At 40.0% G+C, this 27,598-nt stretch overlaps 1 protein-coding gene across 2 annotated transcripts in view; it reads left to right on the top strand.

Annotated features, from left to right (window-relative positions):
- The first annotated feature begins 729 nt into the window (after positions 1-729).
- APPL2 (adaptor protein, phosphotyrosine interacting with PH domain and leucine zipper 2) overlaps positions 730-27,598 on the top strand; it is a 37,114-nt gene continuing 10,245 nt past the window's right edge. The window contains exons 1-19 of one of the 2 annotated variants that reach the window (XM_072146453.1): positions 730-938; positions 10,508-10,606; positions 11,708-11,767; positions 12,344-12,415; positions 19,178-19,265; positions 20,332-20,373; positions 20,498-20,556; positions 21,063-21,209; positions 21,298-21,380; positions 21,628-21,786; positions 22,422-22,610; positions 23,075-23,117; positions 24,085-24,141; positions 24,237-24,325; positions 24,444-24,599; positions 24,680-24,735; positions 24,818-24,992; positions 25,431-25,467; positions 26,340-26,480. In XM_072146453.1, the coding sequence (XP_072002554.1) occupies positions 885-938; positions 10,508-10,606; positions 11,708-11,767; positions 12,344-12,415; positions 19,178-19,265; positions 20,332-20,373; positions 20,498-20,556; positions 21,063-21,209; positions 21,298-21,380; positions 21,628-21,786; positions 22,422-22,610; positions 23,075-23,117; positions 24,085-24,141; positions 24,237-24,325; positions 24,444-24,599; positions 24,680-24,735; positions 24,818-24,992; positions 25,431-25,467; positions 26,340-26,480 (1,806 nt within the window). In that variant the 5' untranslated portion in view covers positions 730-884. Of the gene's footprint in view, positions 939-10,507; positions 10,607-11,707; positions 11,768-12,343; positions 12,416-19,177; positions 19,266-20,331; positions 20,374-20,497; positions 20,557-21,062; positions 21,210-21,297; positions 21,381-21,627; positions 21,787-22,421; positions 22,611-23,074; positions 23,118-24,084; positions 24,142-24,236; positions 24,326-24,440; positions 24,600-24,679; positions 24,736-24,817; positions 24,993-25,430; positions 25,468-26,339; positions 26,481-27,598 lie in introns of both variants that reach the window. The other variant, XM_072146452.1, reaches the window with a different exon arrangement.

Below are 27,598 nucleotides of genomic sequence, written 5' to 3'. Positions count from 1 at the left end.
TCCCCTCCCCTCCTCTCACAGTAGAGGAAGCTTAAAGCACATCTACCACCAGGATCAATGCTTGTAAACCAAGCACACTGACATACTGGCAGGTGCCCCCTCTGGCAGGACTCGCTCTTCTTTTAGCTTCTTATGCCCTTGTTTTTAAGAAAAAAGGCTTTGACAAATTTTGCAAATGAACCTGAGGGGCTTCAAGCTCCATTGACAGCTGTGGAACTCGGAGCCCCTCAGGTTAATTTGCATAATTTTAAAAGATTTTTTTTTTGTAAAAACAAGGGCATAAGAAGCTAAAAGAATAGTGGATCCCGCCCAAGTAAGTGTGCTTGGTTTCCAATACTTGATCCTTGTGGTAGAGGGAAGAGTTCCTTACACAGTGTAATCTGCAGCATGGAGGGGCTCTGATAACACCCCCAAGAGTCTTTCTGGTACATTAGCAAGTTGATTTTAGAAGCACCACTTTCTGCCACAGTTTTACCCAAGGGGCACCTCCTCTGTAAAGTAAATGAATAGTAAGGGCAGTAGTGTCTAGTCATTAGAGGGTTAATAAGTGCAGGCGCAGCACAGGTCATGACACCAGAGTGAATTCACCTTCACTCACATCAAAAGGGTTTGCATTTGGGTTTTGTCACAAGAGCTTCCCACCTGCAAGCCTGTTAACCCCCTGTGCCATCGAGCCTGGTAGATAAGGGTATATAGTGTGGTGGAGCCTGGAGAGGAGACTGCCCCGTGCTGGGCACACCGCACTATGGCAGAGAGGAGACTCTGTGCTGCCAACTAGCGGCCGCAGGTAGGAGCGTCACTCAGTACGTGTCTCCTGGAGGAAGGGCTGATAATTGAATCCAGCTAAATAATAGAGTAGCAGCCCTGTGTGTGTGGAGGACATCATGCCCGCTGTGGATAAGCTGCTGCTGGAGGAGGCTCTGCTAGACAGCCCCCAGGTAAGCGCCGCCTGCAGTGCGGGCCACGGATTGTGCTTCCATTATAGCTCCGGGCGAGTTAACGTGTAACTCACGTACCAGGGGGCAAAGTCCGCCCCATGCAGTGATATGGGCATAGGGGCAGGGTGACAGGGGCACAGGCTGCTGGACATTTGGGGGAGGACTCGCTCCCGGATGGAGGAAACTTTGTTGTTGTGAGGCTCAGGCTGCCATAGCCGCACACCATTGTACAAGACACGGGTCACATGACTGCTCAGCCCGTGGGGTGTCTGCGCGGCCCTGTCACCCTGGCACTGCTGGCACTGTGGTGGTGACTGGCAGCTGCGAGGCCTGTGGTGAGGAGGAGACGGGGCAGCTTGTTGTGCTGCTGGAGGAGGTGCTGTGTGGCGTCTCCTTCCTCCACTGTTATCAGTGCTCTGTGCCCACACATGTTGCCAGTCCCCATTATCCAGTGGGTGTCATTCATCAGTATCCCAGTTATATAGTGGGGTCAGGGCTCAGGCTAAGTAACAATAAGCAGAACTTACATCCGAATAATGTCATTGCGGCACACAGTGCTTGTCATTGCATGAATTGTATTTCTATTTATTAGTTGTCAATGAGCTGGAGAGCGGATAATATCCACCGCTATGAGGTCTTCAGTACACTACACATATAGGACAGATGTAGAGCAGGACTAAGTAGTAGGCAGAGGGATTAAGCACACAGGGTGAGATGGCTAGAAATAGCCAAGGGGTTTGCCCATGAAAGGAAATTCTCAAATTTCAATCCCCTAGTGATGTTTACACAATAAAGATAATGTTTAACCCCTTACCATTTAACTCAGTTTTATTGCTGTCTTAGCTCCTGTCACTCCCTAGGCTGCTCAGTGTAAGAGTCCAGTGTGTGTGCAAGGACTCTTTAACCAGAGACTTCTTGATTCCTCTAGTTCTGTGGGGTGACAATGTCGTTAGATAATCAGGGTACAGGTGTATATACACTTTCACTTTTAGAACATTGTTCTAGCATCTGACACATGGAAAGAAGATGAGACCGATCAGAGATCATAAGATTCATTTGACAGCTCTACTATCGCAGCCATAACATACACAACTCTGCTATATGCCTCCCTCCCCTGGATAAAGATCTTTGTCTGTAGTTTTTAGCTTTAGGCCGAATTCACACAAACGTGAGCTGGACCTATGTAGGGCTGCATGCTTCCGGTCATACATAGATCCCCAATAGACGGCAAAAGCCGCACGGAACGGTCCGGTGAGCAAAACGTGTGCTTACTGTACCGTTGTGTAGCTGCATAAAGATAGATCTTGCTCTATGGTTGGGCATATTTTAGGCCTTGGGCCAATTATTTCCAGCGCTGCTCTTGTATGCCCCTCCGGCTACGGCCAGGCTGGCATACGTTCATATAAATGTAGCCTTAGGCCCGTTCCACACTTGCGAGTGTGATGCGATGAACTCGCATCACACTCGCAACGCATGCTGCCCCGAACGCACAGCCAGAACACTGCAAACCGGGAGGGAACTGACATGCTGAGTTCCGTGCTGATTTGCAGCGTTAGAGCCGTGCGATCCAGACAGCATGCGTTGCGAGTGTGATGCAAGTTCATCGCATCACTCTTGCAAGTGTGGAACGGGCCTTTCTCTCCTTATGATGTGTTGCTTGCCAGCAGGTAGTCAGTGTGTGTCTGTGTGAGCTAGAGGCAGAGGCTATGAGCAACCAAAATTGTGTACACCAGGACTTATAGAGACCCGTTGGACTTACATCTGTGAAATGCAGTATTTTTGTTAATAATAGTGAATTAGAGAAAGTGTTATTTTATTATCCTGAGTACATATAAATCCTTTGTGGGAATACCCCTTTAACTATCCGCATCATCGTCCCTCTACATAGACTTCTATGGACAAATGTTGTCCATAGGGGTTGTCCCAGCACTGTATCATGTGCTGAGATATGGGGATGGGGCAAGATTAATAGAGACAGCAATGCAGACGCCGGGAGGTAAGTAAATGTTTTTAAGCAGCCCATCCCGGCCACTAAAAACTTAGAATTGAACCAGTGAAGGTTTACAAATAAAGGAGCTCTACCAGATACATGATGTGAATATGATGTCGTATCATTAATTTGTCCACTTGCTGTATTTGTTGATAGACATGCAGACTCCCTGAATCTCACATTGTCTTATGTCTAAAGCAGAAGTTTGTTTCTCCATTCATACCAGCTGTGCCAACCGTATAAAATGCATGTGTGGAAAGGGTTATATACAGAGGTCGCTCAATTTGCAGTAATAAAACAAAATAAAGGCATTAGTCTTAAGGTTAACGGAGACCTGTAAATCCCTGTGTAGCGCTGCGTAATCTCTGTGTGCTATATAAAAAATTATTATATTATTACCTGTCACCAGGGACTTCATTTTCACTAAAGAGTTAAAGTAGCCCATTACAGCTGCATTGTAAATATGCCTTGCTCCTTTCTCTAAGGATTTGCATTACAATATATTTGTGTGTTAAAACTTACCTTGCACCCTGACCGAATCCTCTGTGTAGACCCAGGGGTTGGGCTTTGGTTTGGATACATTTCAAAAAGCAACATGTGACTTGTCTGTGCTGCAGACTGCTCAGCTCTTAGCCTTCACCTTTGTGCTCCTGTACAGCTCCCCCCTCCTGCTCCTTCACAGAGCAAACAACCTGGTGAGCTGACATCAGTGGGAGAGGGAGGAGCTGTACAGGAGCAGAAAGGTGGGGGGCTAAGAGCTGAGCAGTCTGCAGCACATGTTGTTTTTTGAAATGTATCCAAACCAAAGCCCGACTTCTGGGACTACACAGAGGATTCTGTCAGGGTGAGTTATAACACACAATGTTGTAATGCAAATGCTTAGAGAAAGCATAAAGGCATATGTACGTTGCAGCTGTAATGAGCTTCTGTAACCTGTCTTTGGCGAAAATAAGGTCCCTGGTGACAGATTTCCTTTAAAGGAAACCTACCACTTGAAGTGGCAGGTTTCCGATGGCAATACCGAGCACCAGCTCAGGGTGAGCTGGTGCCGGAGCTTATTTTAGTTAGTGTTTTAAACCGCGGTATCGCGGTTTAAAACACTTTTTAAACTTTATAGCCGGCGCAGGCAGGTACGCGCTCGGCGCTTACCGTGCACGCGGCTACATAGGAAGTGAATGAGAGCCGCGTGCACGGTAAGCGCCGAGCGCGTACCTGCCTGCGCCGGCTATAACGTTTAAAAAGTGTTTTAAACCGCGATACCGCGGTTTAAAACACTAACTAAAATAAGCTCCGGCACCAGCTCACCCTGAGCTGGTGCCCGGTATTTCCATCGGAAACCTGCCACTACAAGTGGTAGGTTTCCTTTAAGGTCCCTTGTCTGAGAACAGCTCACATCATTGTGCATGTTTAGAAAAGCAAGGTTCCCTTTCCTTGTTTTAATGCTGCAGAATGCTGTGTTGGACAGGACTGGGGAAGAAGTTTTAAGTTGTAAAACCCTAGCTACAAAGGACTTTCTGCCAATTTATGGACCATAATCTGGTGACATGTTCTCTGTGGAGCGGTTGTCTACCATACATCTGTACCACTAATATGGGACACAGTATTACAGAATTATTTTTCTTCACATGCTTTAAGTTAACTAATTGTAGCGAAGAACGGCTAGCTTCAGGAGCTCCTAATAAACCTAGTGTTCTAGTCATTATTCAGCAGCGTTAATGTTTTATACAGAGGAAATCTACTGGTAGAAAAAAAAAAAAAAAGCAAATGTCTTGAATTTTTAATGACTGGACAATCCCTTTAATATTTTCTTTAAAGATTAATCCCTTTAACATTGTGTTCAGGGCTACAAACTGTGTGGACTTTAAACATTTCTCATAAAATATTTGAAAAGCAGATTCTTAGGGAATTTAACATAAAAGCTAGATGTGATGACTAATATCCCGGTGGTTTTGAATCTTGTGATGAAAGTAGCCCTGGCCAACTTGGCTTAACCCCACCGTCAACTTCATGCCAAATTTTCCATTTTTATTTTTAACATATTAAAGGAAGAAATCTTTGGGATGAGGTGATACAGTCTATTTTTGACAGGTTTGCTTTGCTTTTGTCTGCCCTGAACTTCAAGATAGGCTCAATGGTGGAAGATGCAGAACTCACTGGCAACCTGCCAGTGAGTCCCCGATAGAAAATTACAAATGACCACTTCGATCTATAATCTATCCATTTCACTCCTGGCTCCTTAACACAGACATTAAAAAAAACATATTTGGCATATACATCAACATGTCCCCTGATAAAAATAGCACTCTGCTGACAGGTTCCCTCTCAGTGAGATCTCTAGAGATCCCACACACCAGAGTACTCCATGTCCACCTACAATCCTGGAATATAAATGCATTTTATACAGATCTCCAAGAACAATGCTTTACCTTTCCTAATTTCTCCTCTTTAAAGGAAAACCAACCATCAGGAATGTACCTATTAAAGTAGATCTTAAGACCCTCTTTAAAGGAAATCTACCTATTAATGTAGATCCAGTGGTAGGTTCCTCCTTGTTTCCTCAGCCCTAAACTATCTATATCTTATACTTGTATATTGCTAAACATGATCTAAAATTTATCTGCCAAATATGCAAATTATTGACAGAGGCAACAAGGGAGTGGAGTAGCGTGCCTTGGCTGTCGGAGCATAAGCTTTTACAACCCCAGTGGCCTCTGCTGTCCTGCCTCCTTGGACGTCTTGGTTATGCTCCTGATACAGCTTGGGCTTGTGCACAACTTGTATTCACGTTGACGGCCTTTCTGGAGCTCTGCGCATGCGCAGTAACTCATGCTCCAGTGCTGGCGGCTGCGATGATAACTGCATGTGCTCTGCTGCTGACACTGGAGTAGGATCTGCTGCAGGACATCCTCTTCTAATACTCAGTGCACCTGTGAGCTCGGCACTGGCCCTGGGCATCACTGGCTAGCTTCACAGGCACGCCATGCTACGATGTGTACATGTATGCTGGAGTACGTCCAGGTAGTTGATGAGCGCTCGCACTCTCTCAGGTCCGATCAGGACCCCAGGGCTGCCCGCAGGCAGTGCCTGTAAAATCCTGTCTGTGATGGTATCTTAAAGGTACAAGCATAGGCTGACATGATGATTGCTTGTTCATGTTCCAAGTAATGAAAAAGTTTTAAAAAAAAAGTTATTCAATATAAAATAAATTATTGAAATTGCCCAAAATCCACATTAACACATAAAATGACTTACAATGTGAAAAGGTCAAAATCATAACACAATCCCAGCACATATAGTATCCCCATCAGTAACGACCCATAGAATAAAAATAAATCATCATTGAATCTGCATGATGGATGCCGGATGCCATTAAAAAAAAACTGTGAAAAGCATACCCCAATATAGCACAATTCCCATTTTCCAGAAACCCAAAAACTTAACGGGACTGACACTTGGTTGACAGCGGGAGTAGTGACAGTTGACAAAATACTAGAAGATGGGAGGCTAAAAAAGTTTGACCAACTGCAAGAACAGTATAACATCCCTCATCGTTCCTTTTACCAATATTTGCAGCTCCGGCACGGAGTCCGGCATGGACTACTCAATTTAATGCTGAGGTCAGAGAAGTGGGATCCTTTCCTGTGGTAGGACTATTGGGACAGGCAGAGCGCACAAAAGGGCTCATCTCAGCTTTGTACAACCTCCTACTATTTGGAGAAGTCTCCCTTAACAGTGAAAAACAAATGGGAAGCAGATGTGGACCAATATCTGAGGAACAATGGAACAATATTCTAGAAATGACAACTCAACTGTCTCTCTCAGAGATGCACAGATACTCACAGCTCCTGCTGATTCATAGAGCATATAAGTCACCAGTTGTCCTGGAAAAAAATAGGGGCATGGGATACATCAAATTGCCCCAAATGTGGGGTGGAAGGGGCAGATATAATACACATGTTTTGGAGGTGTGTTAAAATCGGCCCATTCTGGAATGCAGTATTAGAAATAATAAGGAAGGTGTATGCTCCATAACCCTCCAGGTAGGATGGCTTGAGGATTCATGTGAAGGCAACGCACTGACACTAACTGTTGCAAGGCTATTATATCAAGCCCGCAAACTTATTGTCTCACACTGGATTCAACCCACTGTCCCTACCATTACAGAATTTTGTACACGAGTAAATAACTATATTAGACTGGAAAGAGCGGTCTATAAGAAAAGAGGGGTACTTAAGAAGTTCGATGCTGTTTGGGGTAGTTGGATCTCTACTCCAGGTTTACCATCCGGAGCTCTGCTTAGAGATGCCATGATCCACATTTAGAACTCTAGAAAAAGCGAGTCTTATATACACTAGGATCCTATTAACACTCCCGATGCCCTTCTGGGAACTTGTCGATCTGCAGGACAGATCGTTATGAGCCCTACAAGCTGGTACTGGGAATGAATAAAATCCCTGGTATAGGAATCCTGATAAAATATACGCCGCTGCACTGCTTCTCTTGCCTGGGAGGGAGGGGGAGTTATTGTTGTCTGTATTGTATGTAAAATTGCGCTTTGCAATGTTCACGTTATTTTTGTAATTTTCTGTTATAAAAATGGAAAATGAAGTTGGTGGTTAATAAAAATTACCTGATTTAAAAAAAAAAAAAAAAAAACCCATAAAAAATTATAATTTTTACCTATTTTATCCCACAAAATATGCAAAAAAAAAGTGATAAAAAAACATACAGGGGCTCAATCACTAAGGGTCTGCGGACCGCAATATCGATTTGCGCCGCATTTAGAAGTTCTTTTGGCGCACATGATCGGATTTTAGCGCATCGGCGCCGGCTTTCATGCAACAGAAATCGGGGGACGATCCGACGGATTCGGACTAAACGTGGGATTTAACATTTAAATTTGTGTCGCAAGACAAGCAATTATGCATCGGGAAGAAGAAGGTTAACTCCGGTGGATCTGAGCGGGGAAGCATCACAAGCAGAAAATCGGGTGCACGATCTTCTTTAATCACGGCAGATGTGCATTCCAGCAGACATTACGATACGGGGATCGCCCAGGACCGGGTAAGTAAATGTGCCCCACAGTGTCTACTCCAGCATACTGTGCGAATTGTCCCGCAAAAAACAACCAGCACCGTAGACAAAAAAGTAAAAGTGTTATGCCACTTGCTGATGCAAAAACTATAGATTTTTCCCCATATTAGGTTTTATTTTGAGAAATTTTGTAAAATGTAAGAAAACATATCTAAGTATGGAATCCACATCATCATACTGACCCATAGAATAAAAATACCGTATATTCCGGCGTATAAGACGACTTTTGAAGACAGAAAAGTCTTCTGTCTTCTCTGGGGTCGTCTTATACGCTGGTAATCCCGACCGCCCGCCGTGTATTCACGGCGGCGGTCGGGTCGCGCTGCATGGAGAGGGCTCACGGGCTGAGCCCTCTCCATAGCCGGTAAGTCTTTGCTGCATATTGCAGCAAAATCTTACCGGTAACATCCACGATCGGTGCTAGCACCGATCGCGGGTATTTTCACAGCGTGGGCTGCCGGCAAAGTTGCCGGCGGCCTCAAAGAGATAGCGGCGCATGGACACCGCCATCTTACCTGGGATCGCCACTCCCCGTGACGTCACCGGGGGCGGCGATCCGTCTCCATGGTAGCCTCGGGTCTTCCGAAGACCCGAGGCTATTTCGTTTTAACCCCTTCATTACAATGTGCTGATAGAACATTGTAATGAATGAGGAGAAAAATCCCCATATACTGCCATACTGTAGTATGGCAGTATATGGTAGGATCGATCAGACAACCTAAGGTTAAAGTATCCTAGGGAGTCTGAAAAATAGTATAAATAAAAAAAAAAAAAAAAATTATAATAAAAAAACCCTAAAATTTCAAATCACCCCCCTTCCCTAGAACTGACATAAATATAAATAAACAGTAAAAATCATAAACGCATCAGGTATCGACGCGTCCGAAAATGCCCGATCTATCAAAATATGAAAACGTTTTTTCAATGCGTTTAACCCCGTAACGGAAAATAGCGCCCAAAGTCGAAAATGGCACTTTTTTGCCATTTTGAAAAATATAAAAAAATCTATAAAAAGTGATCAAAAGGTCGTACAGTCCTAAAAATGATATCATTGAAAATATTATCAAATTTTGCAAAAAATTACACCACTCACGGCTCCGTACACCAAAGTATAAAAAAGTTATTAGCGCCAGAAGTTGGCAAAATCAAAAAAATAATTTTTGTACAGTTGGTTTTCATTTTTGTAAATGTATGAAAACATTATAAAACCTATACAAATTTGGTATCCCCTTAATCGTACCGACCCAAAGAATAAAGTAGACATGTCATTTGGGGCGCTCAGTGAAAGACGTAATATCCAAGCCCACAAGAAAATGGCGCAAATGCGTTTTTTCACCATTTTCATTGCATTTGGAATTTTTTCCCGCTTCTGAGTACATGGCATGGAATATTTAATAAAATAAAAATTTAAGGTACAGTATGGTAACATTTACAGTAAAATGGACGATGGTAATGTTGTTGTTGTATGCCTTATATTTATGAGCGACAGTTTTCCTGCTATATACCTGCATGTCATAAGAATTTAAATTAAAAAAAGGACCATGTTAAATTCAAATCTGTTTTTTTAAAATTTTTACCGGTGTTTTGTATGCGTTGGAAAAGGGGTAGTCTTATACGGCGAATATATTTTAAACAGGAAAGTAGGGGGGTCGTCTTATACACCAGGTCGTCTTATATGCCGGAATATACGGTAAGATGTTTATTAGGCTATATGGTGAACACCAAAAATAATAAATAATCAATAATCAATTACATAATCAATGCTTTACTACTCCTCCACGCTTCCAAAAGGTTACCGTATATACTCGGTAATACTATATTACCCCTACAACAAGTAACGACCACATGTGGGGCGTTTACGTACTCAGGAGAAATTGCATAACAAATTTTAAGATGGGTTTTCTCTTTTTTTATATTTTGGAAATGTGTAAATTTTAGGGATAAATAAATGTATTACCAACAAAATTAGGTTGGTTAAAAATCTTCCTAAAAGCTGTCTGTCTCACTGTGGTAAAAACAGATAATTTAAATGTTGAAAATAACAGATGTCTCCAAAAATTTAGGAAATTATATATTTTTTCATAAATAAACGCAAAACATATAAACCATATAATATTTACTACTAACATGAAGTACAATGTGTCACGAAAAACAATCTCAAATTCATTTTGGTAAGTTAAATTGTTAAAAAGTTAAAACCATATAAAGTGAGACGTTCCAGATTACATAAAAAGAGGCCGAGCTTTAGCATACAAACTGGCTTTGTCTTAAAGGGGTTAATATTCGTTATCTGAATGTCACTACCTATGGATAAACTCTTCAGGACAGCCATGCTTTTATTTGCCAGTTCCATCCTTGTAAATTGCCACACTTTACTGTAACCCTACAGTGTTTCTTTCTTTTTTTTTGGTCCTGATTATTTGTTTACTTTAAATGTTTAAATGCATTTTGGTTTATTATACATTTATTTGTTTTATTTTGGTAGACTCGCTCCCTACTGAGTGTTTTTGAGGAAGATGCAGGAACACTAACAGAATATACAAATCAGCTACTTCAGACTATGCAGAGAGTATATGGGGCGCAGGTGAGTCACCAAGAAAAAAAATGGCAAACCGGTTTACATGTTTATTAGTGCGCATTATGTGTACAATAATCTTAATGGTATGCACTGTGAGGCTTACTACTATAATCATAGATGTTGCTCCACTTAACAGAGACCTAATTTTGTTTAAAAAGTCATAGAATGTGACCATCAGTAGTGAATTATAACATAGTTGGTTTGGGCAGTAGTCTGGGGCCCATGTTTCTAGGGGCCCATGGCCATTCTAACCACCCACATCACTGTAAATATGTTCCTGCTCTCAATACACATGTACACAACAGCCATTTCAGGACTTTTTAAGGTCCTTTAAAGGTTAATTTCAGACTTGTAGGGGCTAAAATATTCATATAGCCCAGGGCCACTTCCACACATTTACATCTACCTGAAGTCCACCTCAGTGGAGATTCACTTTAATATTAGGAAGACATTCACAAAGTGCGTTTCCTGCGCATTTAAGATGAATAATAAAACTGCTTATGTTTTAGCAATATTTCAGCAATTTTAATGGTTATAATAAAGTTTAGGTGTTATATATTTTGATAGAAAGCATGCCTTGTTTTGGTTGTATGATGCGGCTGGCAACGGCTCTTAAAGGGGTTGTCCAAGATCTAGAAGGTATCCTCTATTCACATCAGCATTTAGGGTAGGAGATAACTACCTCATTGGTGAGCACCAAACGGATCAGACCCCACATTCCGGAGAACAAGGATCACATTCTCATTTATGGGTGGAGTGCTAGTAGAAGGAAATGAAATAACAGAAGTTGTATTGGATCACATTGTTAATCATTGTAATCATTGCCTAAGCCAAATTTGTTTTTTTTTTTGTTTTTTTCTGACCTAAAATCCCCCTTCCCCTAATAAGAGTACACACAGGTCATTATCTGACCTGGACATGCCATGTTTCCCATTGACTAAACTGGGAAAGAGATATTGGCTAACAAAAAGAAAAAAACATTGTGTGAACTGCCAATAAAAGGAGTAAAAATTATCATAAAGTTGCACGTATCCATGTGGTAAAGTGAATGTTTTCATTGTTAATATGATGAATGAGATTACATAAGTATTTCTTTTCTATTTCAAGAATGAAATGTGTTTGGCTACCCAACAGCTGTCCGGCCAGCTTCTTGCATATGAAAAACAGGTATGTTACAGATACGAGTTGTCATTTTGGTGGTTTTCACATCATTCCTAATTGTTTTCTACTTGGATGAGGCAGCAGACAGTCACCTCAGTGACTAGTGGGATTGTTCTGAAAATGTGGAGATTCCAGTAACCATGGGGATATGATATAAATGCTTAAGGCTAGAATAGAGACTATGTGGGTTATTTATCATGCTGGGCATTTTATGGCATAAAAAGTCTCAAAAAAGTTGCACCTGCTAAAAAGTCACTTTCACTTTTCTAGCGTAAACATAGAACTACATAGTGCAATACAATGCAAAACCAGATCCATTCATAAAAAATTAATTTAAAACTTTTTAAAAAATAAGAAAAATCCCTGAGAGCAAATAGAGCATAAGAACATTTATTAAAGGACCAAAGCAACTTTAATGAATCTGACCGGCAGTGGAGCACCAGACTAGTAGAACTGTCCCAAGGAGCTTGCCTAATGATAAATGACCCCCTATGTATCAGTATGCAGTATTTCATAAGAATATGTTTCTTGTCTCTAAGTCTTGTGATACCAGTTACATTCCTGATGTGTGTTTATTTCTAGAATTTTGCCTTGGGGAAAGGAGATGAAGAAGTCATATCAACTCTACAATATTTTGCAAATGTAGTAAATGAGGTTAGTGGATTTTTTTTTTTATACCTTTTTGTTTGATAACAAAACGGGACTTCAAAATAGGATTGTTACCAGTTCCCAAATCACACCACAAGTTAAAACAAAGTTGTGTAGTACACTTATAACTTATTAGAACTACCTTAAAGGGGTTTTCCCCATGAACAGAAGTTAGGCCCTATCCACAGCATAAGGCCTAACTTGCTGATCAGTGGGGGTCTCGGTGATGAGAAGCCTACTGATCACAAAAACGAGTGGTCCGATGGGGTCCCACGTACCTCTGTCAGAGTAGTGGAGCAGACAGCCGCACATGACCGCTTTGCTCCATTAATGTCTATAAAGTTGCCGGAAATTGCCGAGCGGCACAATTTGTGGCTAGGGCCTAACTTATGTTCGCGGGAAAACTTCTTTAAGAGAAAGGGCATTTTTAATCTTTATGCAAATCAGCACTAGGGGTAGGGAGTTGCTTGCTGGTGCCCCTGTTCTCCTTTCTTTGCTGCCCCGCTACATAATAATGGATATCTCCCTTAGAAATAATGTTTAACCCTACTATTAACCCCGTAATAGTACGTCACATGGCGGGTCCCGGTACATGGAGAGGGCAAAAAAAGACAAAAAAAGAGGCACCAGTAGGAACACTTCCACCACTAGTACACAAAGTACCTATTTGGAAAAAAATAAATTTTTCTCCAAACTGACTAATCGCTGAGAACCAGCATAATGCTGGGCTGGTTTCTACTTGCGGGCTTGTTTTGGAGCTGATAGACTACTTCTAAAGGCATGTTTTTTGCAGTATGCACATTGGAGAAACTGCACATCTTAGGCACAAGACAGAGAAAAATAACCTTGCGCCTTCAGTTTTATGAACGGAAGGCAAACAGCTGCACAAAATAGATCATAAAACAGATTTTAATAGATCATTGTTCATGGCTGCTTTTTTAGTAGACGGTGCAACAAATCCCTTTAAAAGTACAGCATGTCCTATTCAGAACCGTTTCAAAGATCACTTATAGATGGTTTATGAGGATCTATGAAAACAGATGCCAAATCGAGGCAAATCTCTGTTATTCTCGGCTGATGTTTGCCTTGTCTGTGTGAAGGTAACCTTATAAGTTATAACCTGCACAACCAATACTAGTACCTGATGAGGAAAAATACTTTTGGAGCAGCAATGTAGACGGGGAACATTCTCCTTAGTGCTCCAAATTACAATTTAGTACAAGAAAACCCAAAGCTCCACTCCTGCCTTACAGTGAATCGTTCCAAAGCAATGAAAGTTCTCTTTCACCACTCCATTGTATTCAGGAATAGACAACCCTTAAATGATCCTTCCAGCTTTAATTCCTCCTTCATGCAGACCACCCCACTGGCGTTCAACAAGGTCCTTGTTACACTCCTATACGAGGAAAAATATACAGTATGGTGTAGATCGCTCAGGTGTAGAGATAAAATACTTTTATTCCATACTCGCAAACCAATCTTGTGCGCATAACAGGTTAAAAAGTGCCAAGACACCTCGCCCAACCTCAGGTTTCGCCTCTTCAGACTTCTTCCGGGGCATCTCACGTCACTTTTTTCACATTTTCTTGTGAACAAATAACATTTTTCTATTGATGCTGATTTCTTTTTTTACTTGGTTTACTTTGTGGGCAGGGTGCAATGCTTCATAGCTTTTATACCTAGTATTCTAAACTCTAAGGGAGCTCAGTAGTGACCTAAGACCAGAATCTTTTGATAAATGATAGTACTGTACTTCTTTTACCCCCAACATAAAGGGCAGACAGACAGGGGTTACAGTGTGATAGCAGATAAGTGGTTGTGGTTAAGCAATTGATAGACATTGTCTCATCATATATGAAAAATTGTGACTTTTCAGGACAAGCCATATTCTAATTACTGTTTGCAGTAAAGTGATTCATGACTAGAAGATGTAAAAGTGCTTTTTGCACCACAGCTGGAGATAGAAGGGCTTAAACGTATCTCGTTGTTGGCTTCCAGTTAGATGTTTCTGATTTAAAGGAAATCTATGAATAAAGTAAATGGACTGTTTTGTTTGTATAACAGCAGGTTGTTGCCTAAGGAAGCATAGTTACCCACATATGACCCACAGGAAAAATTAATATGTTCAGTGAAGAAAAAGAGTACAATTTTGATCTTTTTGGTTTTATGCATCAGGGCAAAATAAAATCAACACCTTGCCCTTTGAAGGTGTGAAAATTAGGTTAATAGAACTTCACATTACACTTCCACCTCACTACACCTTACAAATTACATATTGTCAATATGAATGAAAAGAAAACTGGTCCAAAATACATAAGATGTTTGTAAAAATTTAAGGGAACTGCATCGTAAACAAATGCTTTCAGTTACCATGATTTTTAAGATGCTTTTTTTTAACCACTGGAAGACATTTATTGAACAGTTTTCACCTGTAAAATAAAAAAAAACTGCACCAAAAGAGGCTTCAAAATTTAATCTGGTTATTTGATTATTTTACAATGCATTTGAGATACAGCTTTAACTTACTGGTTCCATAGGAGAGAGGAGTTATTAACTGCCTGGTTCTGGTCAAATTTTCTGAATTCATTGATAATTAGCAAGTGTAACGTCTTCTATAAAAGCTGAAATTTTGTCAGTTTTCTTGTCAGACTGGGTAAGCAGTAGTGAACTCGCCCTTCAGTGTTACTGCAGGCTACAGCCATGCCTAAAGCATATATACCGCCCTGATAAGGGAAAACCCACTATCAGGAACCAGCTACCAGACCGTGGGAAACCGTGCAAGAGGATTGGGGAACCTTACCTTATCTGGCAGCTGATGGATGGTGGAGCAGACAGCTAAGATGAAGCCAGAGACAGGCCGGCAACAAACAAGAACATGGAGGGACAAATAACAGATACAGACAAACAAACGGAGTTAGAAAAAAACAGGTGAAAAACAAAATGGCAGCGAATCACAGGATTACTAGGTCGGGTAAATGTAGCAGATGTCGGATAAACCGAAAAGCAAGCAGAAAACGGGAAAAGGTATGAGGAGACTATAACCAACAAAGTATAATGGAACTGGGCAGGTATATATAGGAGTTCCTGGACGCCACCCCCAGAAGATGAGTGGACTGGTCAAGCAACACTCTGGTAACCCTTGCTGGACAGAGCTGGGCTGCAGAAGAGCTGTGTGTAGTTCAGTCATCCCCAAAACAGCTGCAACCTAGGCACAGTTCACACACACACAACGGACAGAAGACGATGCTGGCACTGATGTTACAATAGTAAACAAAATTGCTATTCCCCACAAGTTGTTTTTTTTTTTCTAATGTCAGAAATCCTTTTCAAGTGAAAGTGGGACACCACTCTATTACTAATTTAGGATCTACAATGTCGCTCTGTTCTTCTCAGTCCACCCAGTTGTCTTCACAAAGACCCCCTGCTATGCCATAACAGAAAGAAGCAGTTAGTTTATACCGGTGGCAGTCCCATTTATAAAATACAGGTTCTCCTGAACTTTATCTCACACTGTTTTTCTGTCTGCTTAGTTAATACTGCCCTATAATTCCTGCAGGTCTGACTCCTTTTTAATGTGACAAGTTTTTTAATGGCATTTTGATTTTAGGAAGTGTATTTCAGACAAATGAAATCTTTCATAACTGCATTTTTTATTGTTGGCTTCTTTAAGGCTGAAGGACATCTGGCTAGTGTTTGACTGCACTGAGTTAGAAGTTGAATACAGGTCATAATCCTTAAACAATATAACTGGTAGAAGAGCATTTGAGCATTCATGTTTGATCAATATTATAGATTGCTAAGACACACATATGGTGTGGGCCCATTTTGCAATCACAGTCTCATTGTGCAGTACCACTTGATCAATTATTTATCTTATTTTTTCCTAACCACACCAAGGGTTGTACTCAAGGTGAAAATTGCTGCCAAACAAGGCCATGCCCTTATTCTTTTCTCCAATGTAAAATCACTTTGACAATGTTGTTGCTTCATGTTAGACCTTGTGTACAACCCATACATAATCTCAGTTTTTCCTGCAAATGCACACTTGACGATTCCCTTTTGACACTCTGATCATTCTATTTTTACGTAGAATATCCCTTTTTATCAACCCCTTGCTTTGAGACATAATTTTTTAAACATCACAGAAAATGCTGGCACTGCTATAGTCTAAGTTTTGTATATGAATACCATAAGGAAACATTAGCCGCTGCTGACATCATAGTTTGTGCTATGGAGTTAGTGCCCTTGCACATGAAGTAGGAACAGGACCTGCCCAGTGGGTCAGAAAGGTGAGTACTCCGCTTATTTTTTTATGTGCTGGCCATCCTGGGTAGGCTAAATACTATACCTGAGGGGCGCAGGGGATAACGGCAGCAGAGGGCACAGGTACCTACTCTAATACTGCTAAAACTATACACTTGAATGATATTGTGCACAGTGTGACAGGGAAATGGATAATTGAGAACTATTGCAGAGGCATAACATCTAGTACCATAAGAGATGCACTGTTTAGCACCACTGGTTTACGACTGCTTGACCGCCCCCCCACTAATATTTCTAGGACCATTTTTAAGTACTGTATGTATAGACTGGATGTCTTTTTTAATTAATGTTATTACAATGATGGTAAAGTAACCTTTGTTTTGGTGATAAATGTATTTAAGTGGAGGACACCTATGTAAAAATAGGATGAAAATAATTTTGGTTGAATTGCATAAAACATATACATACATACATACATACATACATACATACATACATACATACACACCCATCTAAAGATTAAATAGTTGAATAATGACCTATCATATGTTGTCATGCTATGCAACAATCAATAAAGTTTGATGTTGAACAATAAAGATTAAATAGTTACATTATCGGGCGTGCTGAGATGAGCGGATGAGATGGACTGATGGACCGGGAGGCCGGCGGTTGAGATAGGCGGGTCAGGCGGTCAGCAGGGTATGAAGTGGGCAGGCTGGGTGGCTGAAAAAGAAGATGCCGAGACAGGCAGCAGCAAATGAGGTGGGCAGACAGGGAAAGAGGGACGGCACAGGGGCCCGTATTACAGCACTAGGACGGTCCCATCCCCCCAGTCTGCAGGGAGGGATGGGCCTGAGAAAATATAATTTAAATTTTGTCTCCTGTGCCACACGGGCCCCATAGCAGCCGCTACGGCTGCTACGACTGTTGTTACGCCACTGGTTCTTTTTCCCAAGATATGGGCATCAAGTGACACTATCCTTTCATCCTCTCAGAGTGACTTGGACTCTCGTCAGCTCAGGATATTTCATACCTGACCAGAGGATGATGGTTGTTTATTGGGATCCATCCTGGTGACACTGTCCCTTTAATAAACCAACTTTTGTTGCAATTGGCCTTTTTGTAAGGGTTGACCACCCTTACATATCAATATAAGGGACCAACTTTGACATTGACCTGTTAGAGAATTATTGTGTTGTATGATTTCAATATTGAGTGCATATTTAATGAGATATCTGCAGTGTAGACACCAAACATATGTTATGTGAACAAACCTGCCTAACCTGAACTTACCAATGATCTACTATTCCCTCCGACCTATTTTATTAGACTGAAAGTGATTTATGCTTTTGAAGTACAGCAGTGGATTATAATATAGGCGGTTTGGACGATAGCCTGGGACCCAAGACTTCTAGGTGGCCCATGGCCACCCTAAAGCACCCATCAGATTTTATTCTTGGAAGGACTTTCACTCATGAAATCCTCCTACATATGCTTCTGCTCTCAATACACATGTACACAAAAGCTATTTTAGGACCTTTGAGGGTCCTGAAAGCAGGCAGATGGGACACATCCTCCATTCCCCAAGAAGCTTGATTCTAGTATCATACCCTGTTTCCCCCAAAATAAGACAGTGTCTTATATTAAATTTGGCTCCTAAAAAGGCACCAGGTCTTAATTTCACTGGATGTCTTATTTTCCCATGAACAAGAATTTGCATTTATCGTTGAACAAAAAAATCAACTTCTCTGACATCCTTCTCTGAAAGCACTTTCCATAAATGACCCTGGTCGCAGCTGGTATCACATTTGCAGCACAACAATCAGAGATTTTATCCCATGAATTCTTCCCCATCACAACCTACTGCAGCATCTAAAAGATTTCCTAATACCAATGTATGGCGTGGGGGGAGCTGCAGCAGTGACTGCCGCTAGGTCTTATTTTCAGGCGAGGCCTTATATCTCTAAGCCTGAACAAAATTGTACTAGGTCTTCTTCTTTTCGGGGGAAGTCTTATTTTAGGGGAAACAGAATATGTAGGATGTGAATTCCAGACTTGTAGAGGCTATAATAGTCACACAGCCCAGGGCCCATGGCGGTCTTAGTACAAAGTTCGCAATGTTTTAGGGTTTATAAAAATAAGGTATTTTTTTGCATTGTTACTTTTTTTCTTATATTTTTATATTATATTTGGGGGAAAGAAAAAAAAAAAAAGTTTTTTAATGTAAATATAACTGTAGGCCTTTATGTGTTTGGGTACTCTTTATCCTGGCACAAGAAAGGATCAAGCAAATTATAATTCTGCAAATTTAAGTGTTGGGTATTTTCTTCGGAAAAAAAAATAATTTTTTTTTAGATTCCTTAAAAAATGTGTATTCTTTGGACTGCAGCCTTCAGGATATATTCCCGCCCATATTATAGTAGTATAGACTGTATTTACAATGCACTTTTAGCAATGGTTAGCTTCTATTTACTTATACTTTAAAAATGTTTCTGTTTTTTCCAGCTCAATGTGCTTCATACAGAACTAGCAAAGCAGCTGGCAGATAGCATGGTGCTGCCATTGATACAGTTCCGTGAAAAGGATCTCACCGGTAAAAAAATATTATTCTTCACTTTATTTTGATTAAACCTTAATATAGTTTTAGTGCCTGACAAAGGCTAAATTGTGCTTTTTAATACCAAGCTGAAAAAACGTCTTCTTCTTTAGATTTGATGGTCTTTATTAAGTAAGGGCTATTGGTATTAGATCATGGGAGTATAAAGTTTAGTGTCATGCAACCATGGTCGGTCCATGATTCGGTCCTTGTATTACACATCATTATGATTTACATAGTCCTCTGTACTATGGTTGGTCTACAATTCCAGCCAGCGCACAGTCCATGATTCACGGAGTAACCACAGTTGTGCTCCGCTGACAGACAATGATTCCTGTGTAGGCTGCATTTACATGTTGCATTTACATTAGGTTTTGATTCCATTCAATGGCTGTGGGGAGGATTTTGTAAACACAATGTTAAGGAAATGTTAACACAATGTAAACATACTGTTAACACAATGCAATTAGGCAAATCTCCTAGCCACAGCCTTCGAATTGTGTTTGAAAACGCAATGTAGCCGCCATGTATGGACGCAGCCGAAGGGGCTTCGAGCCCAAGCCGTCGGAGACTATTGCATACACTAGTTGTTGTCGTACGTGGTATTATAATTATTAACGTGACTAAATTGTAATGTCAGATATAGACCACTTTAATACCATGGATATCTATGCAAAGTCAGTTACACTACATCATAGAGTCAATGTGCTGTTGTTATAGCATGACATATCCAAGAGCCCTGAGGACCACAAAGTAAGGGAAGAAGTCCATTCTCATATTGCCAAAGCCATAAAAAGGATTGTGTTGTTTGGGTAATAGAAATGATGGAATTACACAGGACATATTTACACTGTTATGTTCATAATATTCTCTGCACTATAAAGTTTTATAAAAATGCATTTCTATTACAGTAGTAAAATACTGAGTATCCGAACCTTCATGACATTTTGTTTAGTTGTAAGCTTTTATAAAATATAATTTAGATTAAACATAAGTGTGTAGTACTGTTGTATAATTTAGAATTTTTTTACATTAATTCCAATTTTATTGTTTTGTCTTACAGAAGTAAGCACACTAAAAGATCTCTTTCTTCTGGCTAGTAATGGTAAGTCTTTTTTCAAACACAGATAATTCATTCATGTCATTATTCTAATATCGGTCCCATGACATGAGGGCTTGTGCTTTAAATAACTATTTCTTCATTGGATGTTGTGTTTGCTTCATTTTAGAGCATGACCTTTCCATGGCAAAGTACAGCAGGCTGCCCAAAAAGAGAGAGAATGAAAAAGTAAGAAAAAAAACTATACAATGATTATAAAATGTTTACTGTGGAAGGGGATAGGAAGTCGTCAGGCACCTCTGACTCCTTAACAAATCATTATTTGTGTTCACAGCTAACATACTGGCTTTTCTTTCCCCACAGGGGTGTTGACCTTAGTAACATCTTCTACCTATCAACTACTGTTAATGTTTAGCTTTGCTCTATAGCACTGTGGAGGACCTCCTCCAGAGTTTTTTGACTAAGATCATCCATTTGTTTTTACCTGGACTGTGACTAAAAACTCTAGAAACGTGCAAGAATGAATGATGACATCTTTCACCAACCCCCTTTATTCCTAAGCCCTTAGTAAGTCAATCCACAGTGACAGCTAAACATTGCGGCTAAAGTAGCTCATTGTGAACAGCGATGCAGTTTTAATGTGTGGTTTCTATGTCCCCCCAGCATATGTTTCCTAATGACTGGATATGTTTAGCTTTTAACACTATCTTTACTTTTGACTTTATTTTGTAAAGCTAAAAGCTGAGATTGCAAAAGAGGTTGCTGGAGCTAGAAGAAAACAACACCTCTCATCTCTTCAGTACTACTGTGCCTTAAATGCCCTGCAGTACAGGAAGAGGACGGCAATGCTGGATCCTATTCTTGGGTACACACAGGGACAGGTGAAAACACTTAAGCTTATACATCTTAACTCGAATTCTATAATATGTTTACATTTCACTAGAACATAACATATTAATTATTTTGTAGATAGCTTTTCTGAAAAAGGGATATGACATGTTTTCCAAAAAGATGGATGGTTTTCTTGCTTCTGTGTCTGGCATGATTCAAAGGTAAGCATGTACAAGACTCGTAGAAGTGTAATACTAAACTGGCAACTTTATAAGCAGGTGTTTTATTGAAGGCACACATCTCATTGAACTCTGGCCTAATGTATCACATAACAGTGAAACATAACCTACCAATCAATTCCTTTAAAGTCGGAGAATCTCAACTGTCTGGGACACATTTTAATTGTCATCTCATTTGTTTGTACCTGTAGTATTATATTACTGGAATTACGTCCATCTGTTCTTCTAGAATACAGGGTGAGTTGGAAGCTGAAGCCGAGGCAATGAGGATTACACAACAGGAGCTGCTTTCTGGTAGTGATGCCATATATACCCCAGATTATGATGCATCGTCCCCAGTTATTAACCGAAACCTGATTCAGAAGGCTGGGTATCTAAACATGAGAAGGTAAAATATGTGTTGGCTGAAGTGGACCTCTAATTCACAATAAAAAAATTTACAATAAAATCATATTGCCTAGTAAGGAACTAGTAAGTTCCAGGGTGTAGATGCCAAGAGCTGTGAGCATCTAAAATAACGTGTTACAGAGCAAATATACCATAAAGACTAAAATGAGAGCCATTTATCGTGAACCAAAGGATTGCTCTAAACGTGGCCCTGTATAAGTCCTGTGGTCCTAACCATAAAACACAAGGGGGATATTTATCATATGATTGCACATGATGTAAGCCTCTCCCTTCCACCATGCCGGATACACCTGGAGGTGCTGTTGGCCCACTACACTGGTGGACAATTCAATGCCAGGCCCTGCACTATTACCTGCACCCATTCAAGCCTAAACAGGCGCAGGTCAGGACCGCCTCCTGCCAGCGGGGAAATAATCAAAATTCCTGCCGCACCAGAAAACTGTCAACCAAGTCCTGATAAATTTTCCCCTAGGATTCTATTTTGTGTTTGCATGATTCCTGATATCTGCTGCCTTTGCTTGGATCAAGCTGCAGTAATTTTACTTATTAAATATAGTAAATATTTTAATAAGCCATTATTATTTTTTTTATTTTTTTTATTTTTATTTCTTACAGCAAAACCGGCTTGGTCACCACAACATGGGAGAGACTGTACTTCTTTACACAAGGGGGTAACCTAATGTGTCAGCACCGTGGTGAAGTGGCTGGGGGTCTGATTCAGGACTTAGACAATTGTTCGGTCATGGCAGTGGATTGTGAGGACAGGCGATATTGCTTTCAGATTACTTCTCCCAATGGCAAATCGTAAGTCCTTGAGTCCTTTTATATACTTACACATTAGTTGTAATTTTGTGACATGGCCTGTAAAATAGACCTTGGACTAGCTAAAATGTATGCACTTTTTGATAAATGTATATATATCCCTAATAATTTTCAGACCTTTATCTTTGGGGGCTTAAACACAACAACATTCATTTAGCTAGGTATTCACTTTGCTATCATTATAAATGGTAATTAATCCCTGCCAGTGAGTGCATCAATTACAAATGGCTACTGCAGCCTATCTCTGGAGGGCAGGGAAGAATATGTTTCTTTTATTATGTCATAATATTTTAGGAAAAATCAGACAACCCCTTTAAATCAGATTAATAAAACATCAAGTTTTATTGTGGGTTTATATACTGTTATTCAGACCACATACCTGGTTTTATTTGTAGTTGTTTTTTGGGTGAAATTTTAAAAGTTTATCCATTGTTGTTCTCTTTTAGGAGTCTCATTCTCCAAGCAGAAGGAAAACGGGAATATGAAGAGGTAATAATATTCCGTATCTAAAATTGTTTGCTGCCTGCGAGATCCTAGTAGATTTTGTGGAGTAAACTTACAGTGAGAATTTTTTTTGTGCATTCTTAACTCGCATTCACTTTCCCCTTATTTTTTCTTTAGTTGAATCAAAAAGGAGGTCTGTGTGCACTTTTAGGGAGATTTATTAATATGTCTAATTCAGAATTCACTCGTTTGTACCTGAAATGCCTTCTGACACATGCATTAAGGGCTTTAGAGTACTTTTAGGCACTTTTCCAACTCGTATGAAAAGGGGGTGTGGTTTTGTGCCATAAACTAGACCAACTAATGGTTGGTACTAAAAGTATGACTCCACCGTTTTATACTACTACAGATTTATCATCCAATGTGATAGATCTGTTGCAGAATACAACTTTCTAGTCAAACTTATCAATTTATCATACACTGGTACATTGTGCGTTGACCTATAATATAAGCCCCCACTGTACATTATGTATGCGGCGGCCAGCTGCCCTGGAGTAGAATTGCACTATTACCAGCACCTGTTTAAGCCACGTTCATGCCCCAGCCCACTCTGCTGCCTAGCCCACTTGGCATACAGGTAGCTAGAGGGGAAAATAATCACAATTCCTGATAAATTGTTTCAGTCCTGATAAGCACACTTGGATTTATCTTCTTTTGTCCTGGTCATTTAGATCAGTTGCAGGTTGGGAGAAGGAGATGATTGGGCAGAACACTGTGTGAAGCTCAGTGATCTTCTGTCCGTTTTGCTAGCAAGTCAGAATTCAGCAGAAATTTCAGTAAAAACAAGTTAGGAAGAAAGGAGATAGGATAATAAGTTTTACTTAAATAGAAACAAAAGCAGATTACTAGAACACACGTATTGATTTGTCCAGTTGATTCATACAACATTTGTTGACCACGATTCTGACCGTTTAGGCATTAAAGTTCTCTTACTCGTCCATTTATATTTCAGTGGATTTGTGCAATCAACAATATTTCAAGACAAATCTACTTATCGGATAATCCTGAGGTACTTTTATGCTGTGATGTTTTATTACCAAGAGGTTTGTGGTTTTATTGTAAAGTAAATGTGTAATTGGCCATTCATTGCCTTATTCCCATTAGGCTGTAGCTATAAGACTCAATCAGACAGCTCAGCAGGCAGTAACTCCCATCACCAGCTTCGATAAAAAACTTGAAAACACAACACAAAGGTGGGATTTTATCAAATATAACATTCATATAATTATACTATAGAAATGGAGCCTTATGTGGTTATGAATCTGTGTAAGTGTACAATGAAATTCTTGTATTTGAATGTAATCTCAGCAGTGAAAACATGGCACAGACTGTATCACACAATGAATCATTGCCTGAGCATGCTAACAGGGAACCGGAAGTGGAACAGTTAATAGCTCCTGGAACCCCCATACAATTTGATATTGTTCTACCAGCCTCTGAATTCCAGGACCAGAACAGAGGCAACAGGTATGTTATAGAGAGGTTTGTCGCTGCCCGTGACTTGTGACTTGAGTTTATAGTTTGTTGATCATTACTGTTGTTTTCAGACGTACAAATCCATTTGGAGAATCAGATGATAAGCTGGACATGTCTGCAGATGAAGGTAGCAGTCTGAAACAATATTGTCTTATAAATGTATTGACCCATTGTTTATTATTTTGGGTTTTTTTTGTTATTTATTTTAGGGTTACTTTTGCAGCAGATGTTTGTAGTTCGTTTTTTGGGCTCAATGGCAGTTAAAACAGACCATACAAACCAGGTTATCTTTGAAGCAATGAGACAGGTCTTGGCTGCGCGAGCCATTCATAACATATTCCGAATGACTGAATCCCACTTGATGGTAACCAGCAAAAGTTTGAGGTACCTATTTATTTAGTTTCGTAACATACACGATTACGCAGACAAGTATATAGTTTAAGATTATATGGTGCCAGTCATTTAGTATTCCCAGTATAGCACAGTCTGCAGCACTATTTGTGCCATCAGAACCAGAACCCCAGCGGAAACCTAAGAGACTTAGGTTAAAAAAATTGGAATCTCATATGTGAGTTTTTGTCAGAAACTGTGTAAGAATGGATCCTGCGTAGCTGACATAGGTCATTTCTGCAAATTATAAGCCTAATTGCCTTGTGTAGATTTTCCCAAAATATACTGTGCTCTGATTGTATGCTATGAAAAATAAAGAGAATTTATCCTTTAGACACTATTCAAGACTCTGCCCGACTGTTTTTTCTTTATTTTATCCCAATTTGGTTTTATTACAGTTTTATTATAGCTTGGATTGCTTTTATGTTTCAGGTTAATCGATCCACAAACACAAGTTATAAGAATTAGTGTAAGTACATTATTATATGTTTTACATTTTTTTGAGAAGAGGGGCTTCATGCCAGCACATTGGAATACACACTTTTGTAAGGAGGCCTTCTACAGATTGTATCTTTTTCCATAAAAGGCACAACCCACCCCGTTACTCAAGTTAACCTACCAAAGGAGCTGTTCTTACATGTAAACGTATAACACAAATGTATACGTCATCTGCTCTGTTGATGTTGTGTACATTGTGACTAATGTTGTATGTGCTCAAAGATCACCAGGGATTCAGGGCGATAACCGACCAGGTCTAATTCAGACCAAAAAACTCACTCTTCTATGTTTACAGGCAAATAAAATGTTCCTTGCTACTAAAGGAAAATCTGAGTGTATGCTTTATTTTCCAAACTGTTGACACTTTGTTTATCCATATCACATTACTGCTGCACAATGTGATGGGCCTTGACATTACCCGAGCTGCTGCTTTTTATACATAGTAATACTGATGTATTGTGTAGACAATTGCTCAAAGTACTAATAATAATATAATCTTTTTTAAGGGACGTCAGTATAGACACATGTTATTGACTGACACACAGTTATCAGTGTATGTATACATTACCAATGTCATGGCACAATGCATAGAATTATTATTTCACAGGGAATTAGACAAAAATAGAAATTCTGCTTAGTGTCAATTATCTGCTAAGTGCATCCGTGTAATAGATAGAAACATGGTGTATTTTAATAAATCCCATTGCTTATGGAAAATAATTGTTCATAAAACAGTTATGACAATGGTGAATTGTTTGTTTTGTTTATCTTTTCTAACATTTTTCTTGTTTGAGATTTTTAGATTAGCAAATCGTATCATAGTTTTTTTTTCTCATTTACCAGTTTGACCTTGAAAACATAACTCAGTTTGCTGCCCATCTAGAGAACAAGCGTTTGGTGGGCTTTGTTGTTTGTACCCCTGAAGCATCTGGAGATGAATCCTTGAGTGCCTATGTCCTGGAGAGTAACACAGAGGGTGAAAAGGTATGTGCATATATTGTATTTTATCACTTCTGCTGCTTGTTTAGGTCAAAGATTATACAGAAATATCGACAGAACTCCAGATTTTCAGCAGTACAATTTCCCTGTAAAGTTAATAATCATTGTACGTACATCAGTTTTCTAGCGTCACAGTTGTCTGAATTGCAGATTTTCACAAAAATTTGCATTTATTTTACAACACATGTGACTTTTCATCTTTTTTTATTTTAGCCTACATACCCCAGAAATGGGCTCCACCAGGGGATTCTGGGAAAATTTCAAATATGTTTTCCAGGATGGGATAAGGAAAACATTGCTTCTTTTGGCTACCTTGTAAGATAGCCTTTTTATCATCACGCATGAATTTCAAGAAGCCTAATGACATGATGTGGGATTAAAGGCAAACCAATATATTTATCCTAAAAGGAACTGGTTCCAAACTCTAGACAGCACTGTTTCAATGTCTTTGCATCTTGTCAATGCACTGTAGGCAACTGGTATAGCTGAAGCGGTAGCCAAAAGTGGCAATGTTTTCCTTATCCAATCCTGGAAAACTTCCCCAGTGGAGAGTCAATGACTGTCTCCACATGCCTGCAAAGCAGCCTTAATTGGTAAAGTCTCCATAAGCAGAGCTCTTACTTCCTGACCCTAGTCAAAAGCCTCTGACTAAGCTAAACCAGTTCGGTAAACTCTACTGACGAGATGTAAAGTCATTGAACCCTGGGACATTACGTATAGTGGGCTATAGAAAAAGGGGTATTATAATGTCCCGTTTCCTGTAGCCCCATTCTTATAAAGACATAAAAAGGGGGCTACAGAATAAGGGTCACTATAAAGGGGGCTACAGTAATGGGGGGGGGGGGTGTTACATAAAAGAGAACACTATAAAGGGGGGGGGGGTACAGAAAAGGGGAATTTTAGTTTGAGGGCTGCAGGAAATGGCATATTATATGGCTTGGGGTTAGATATGGGGTATTTTTTATTTCCAGAGACCATCGTAAGGGGGTTACCCGACCTGGTCCTTTTGAAAATAATTTTGGGTGCAGCCGGTCCCTGGATACAAAAAGATTTGGGACTACTGTTTTGGAAGATTTAAGCATTGGATAAATAGACCTAAGCCA

The sequence above is a fragment of the Engystomops pustulosus genome, chromosome 4 (genome assembly GCF_040894005.1).
Source record: "Engystomops pustulosus chromosome 4, aEngPut4.maternal, whole genome shotgun sequence".
NCBI lineage: Eukaryota > Metazoa > Chordata > Amphibia > Anura > Leptodactylidae > Engystomops > Engystomops pustulosus.
The sequence above is the reverse complement of the archived record's forward strand: the minus strand, read 5'-3'. Positions and strand labels throughout refer to the sequence as shown.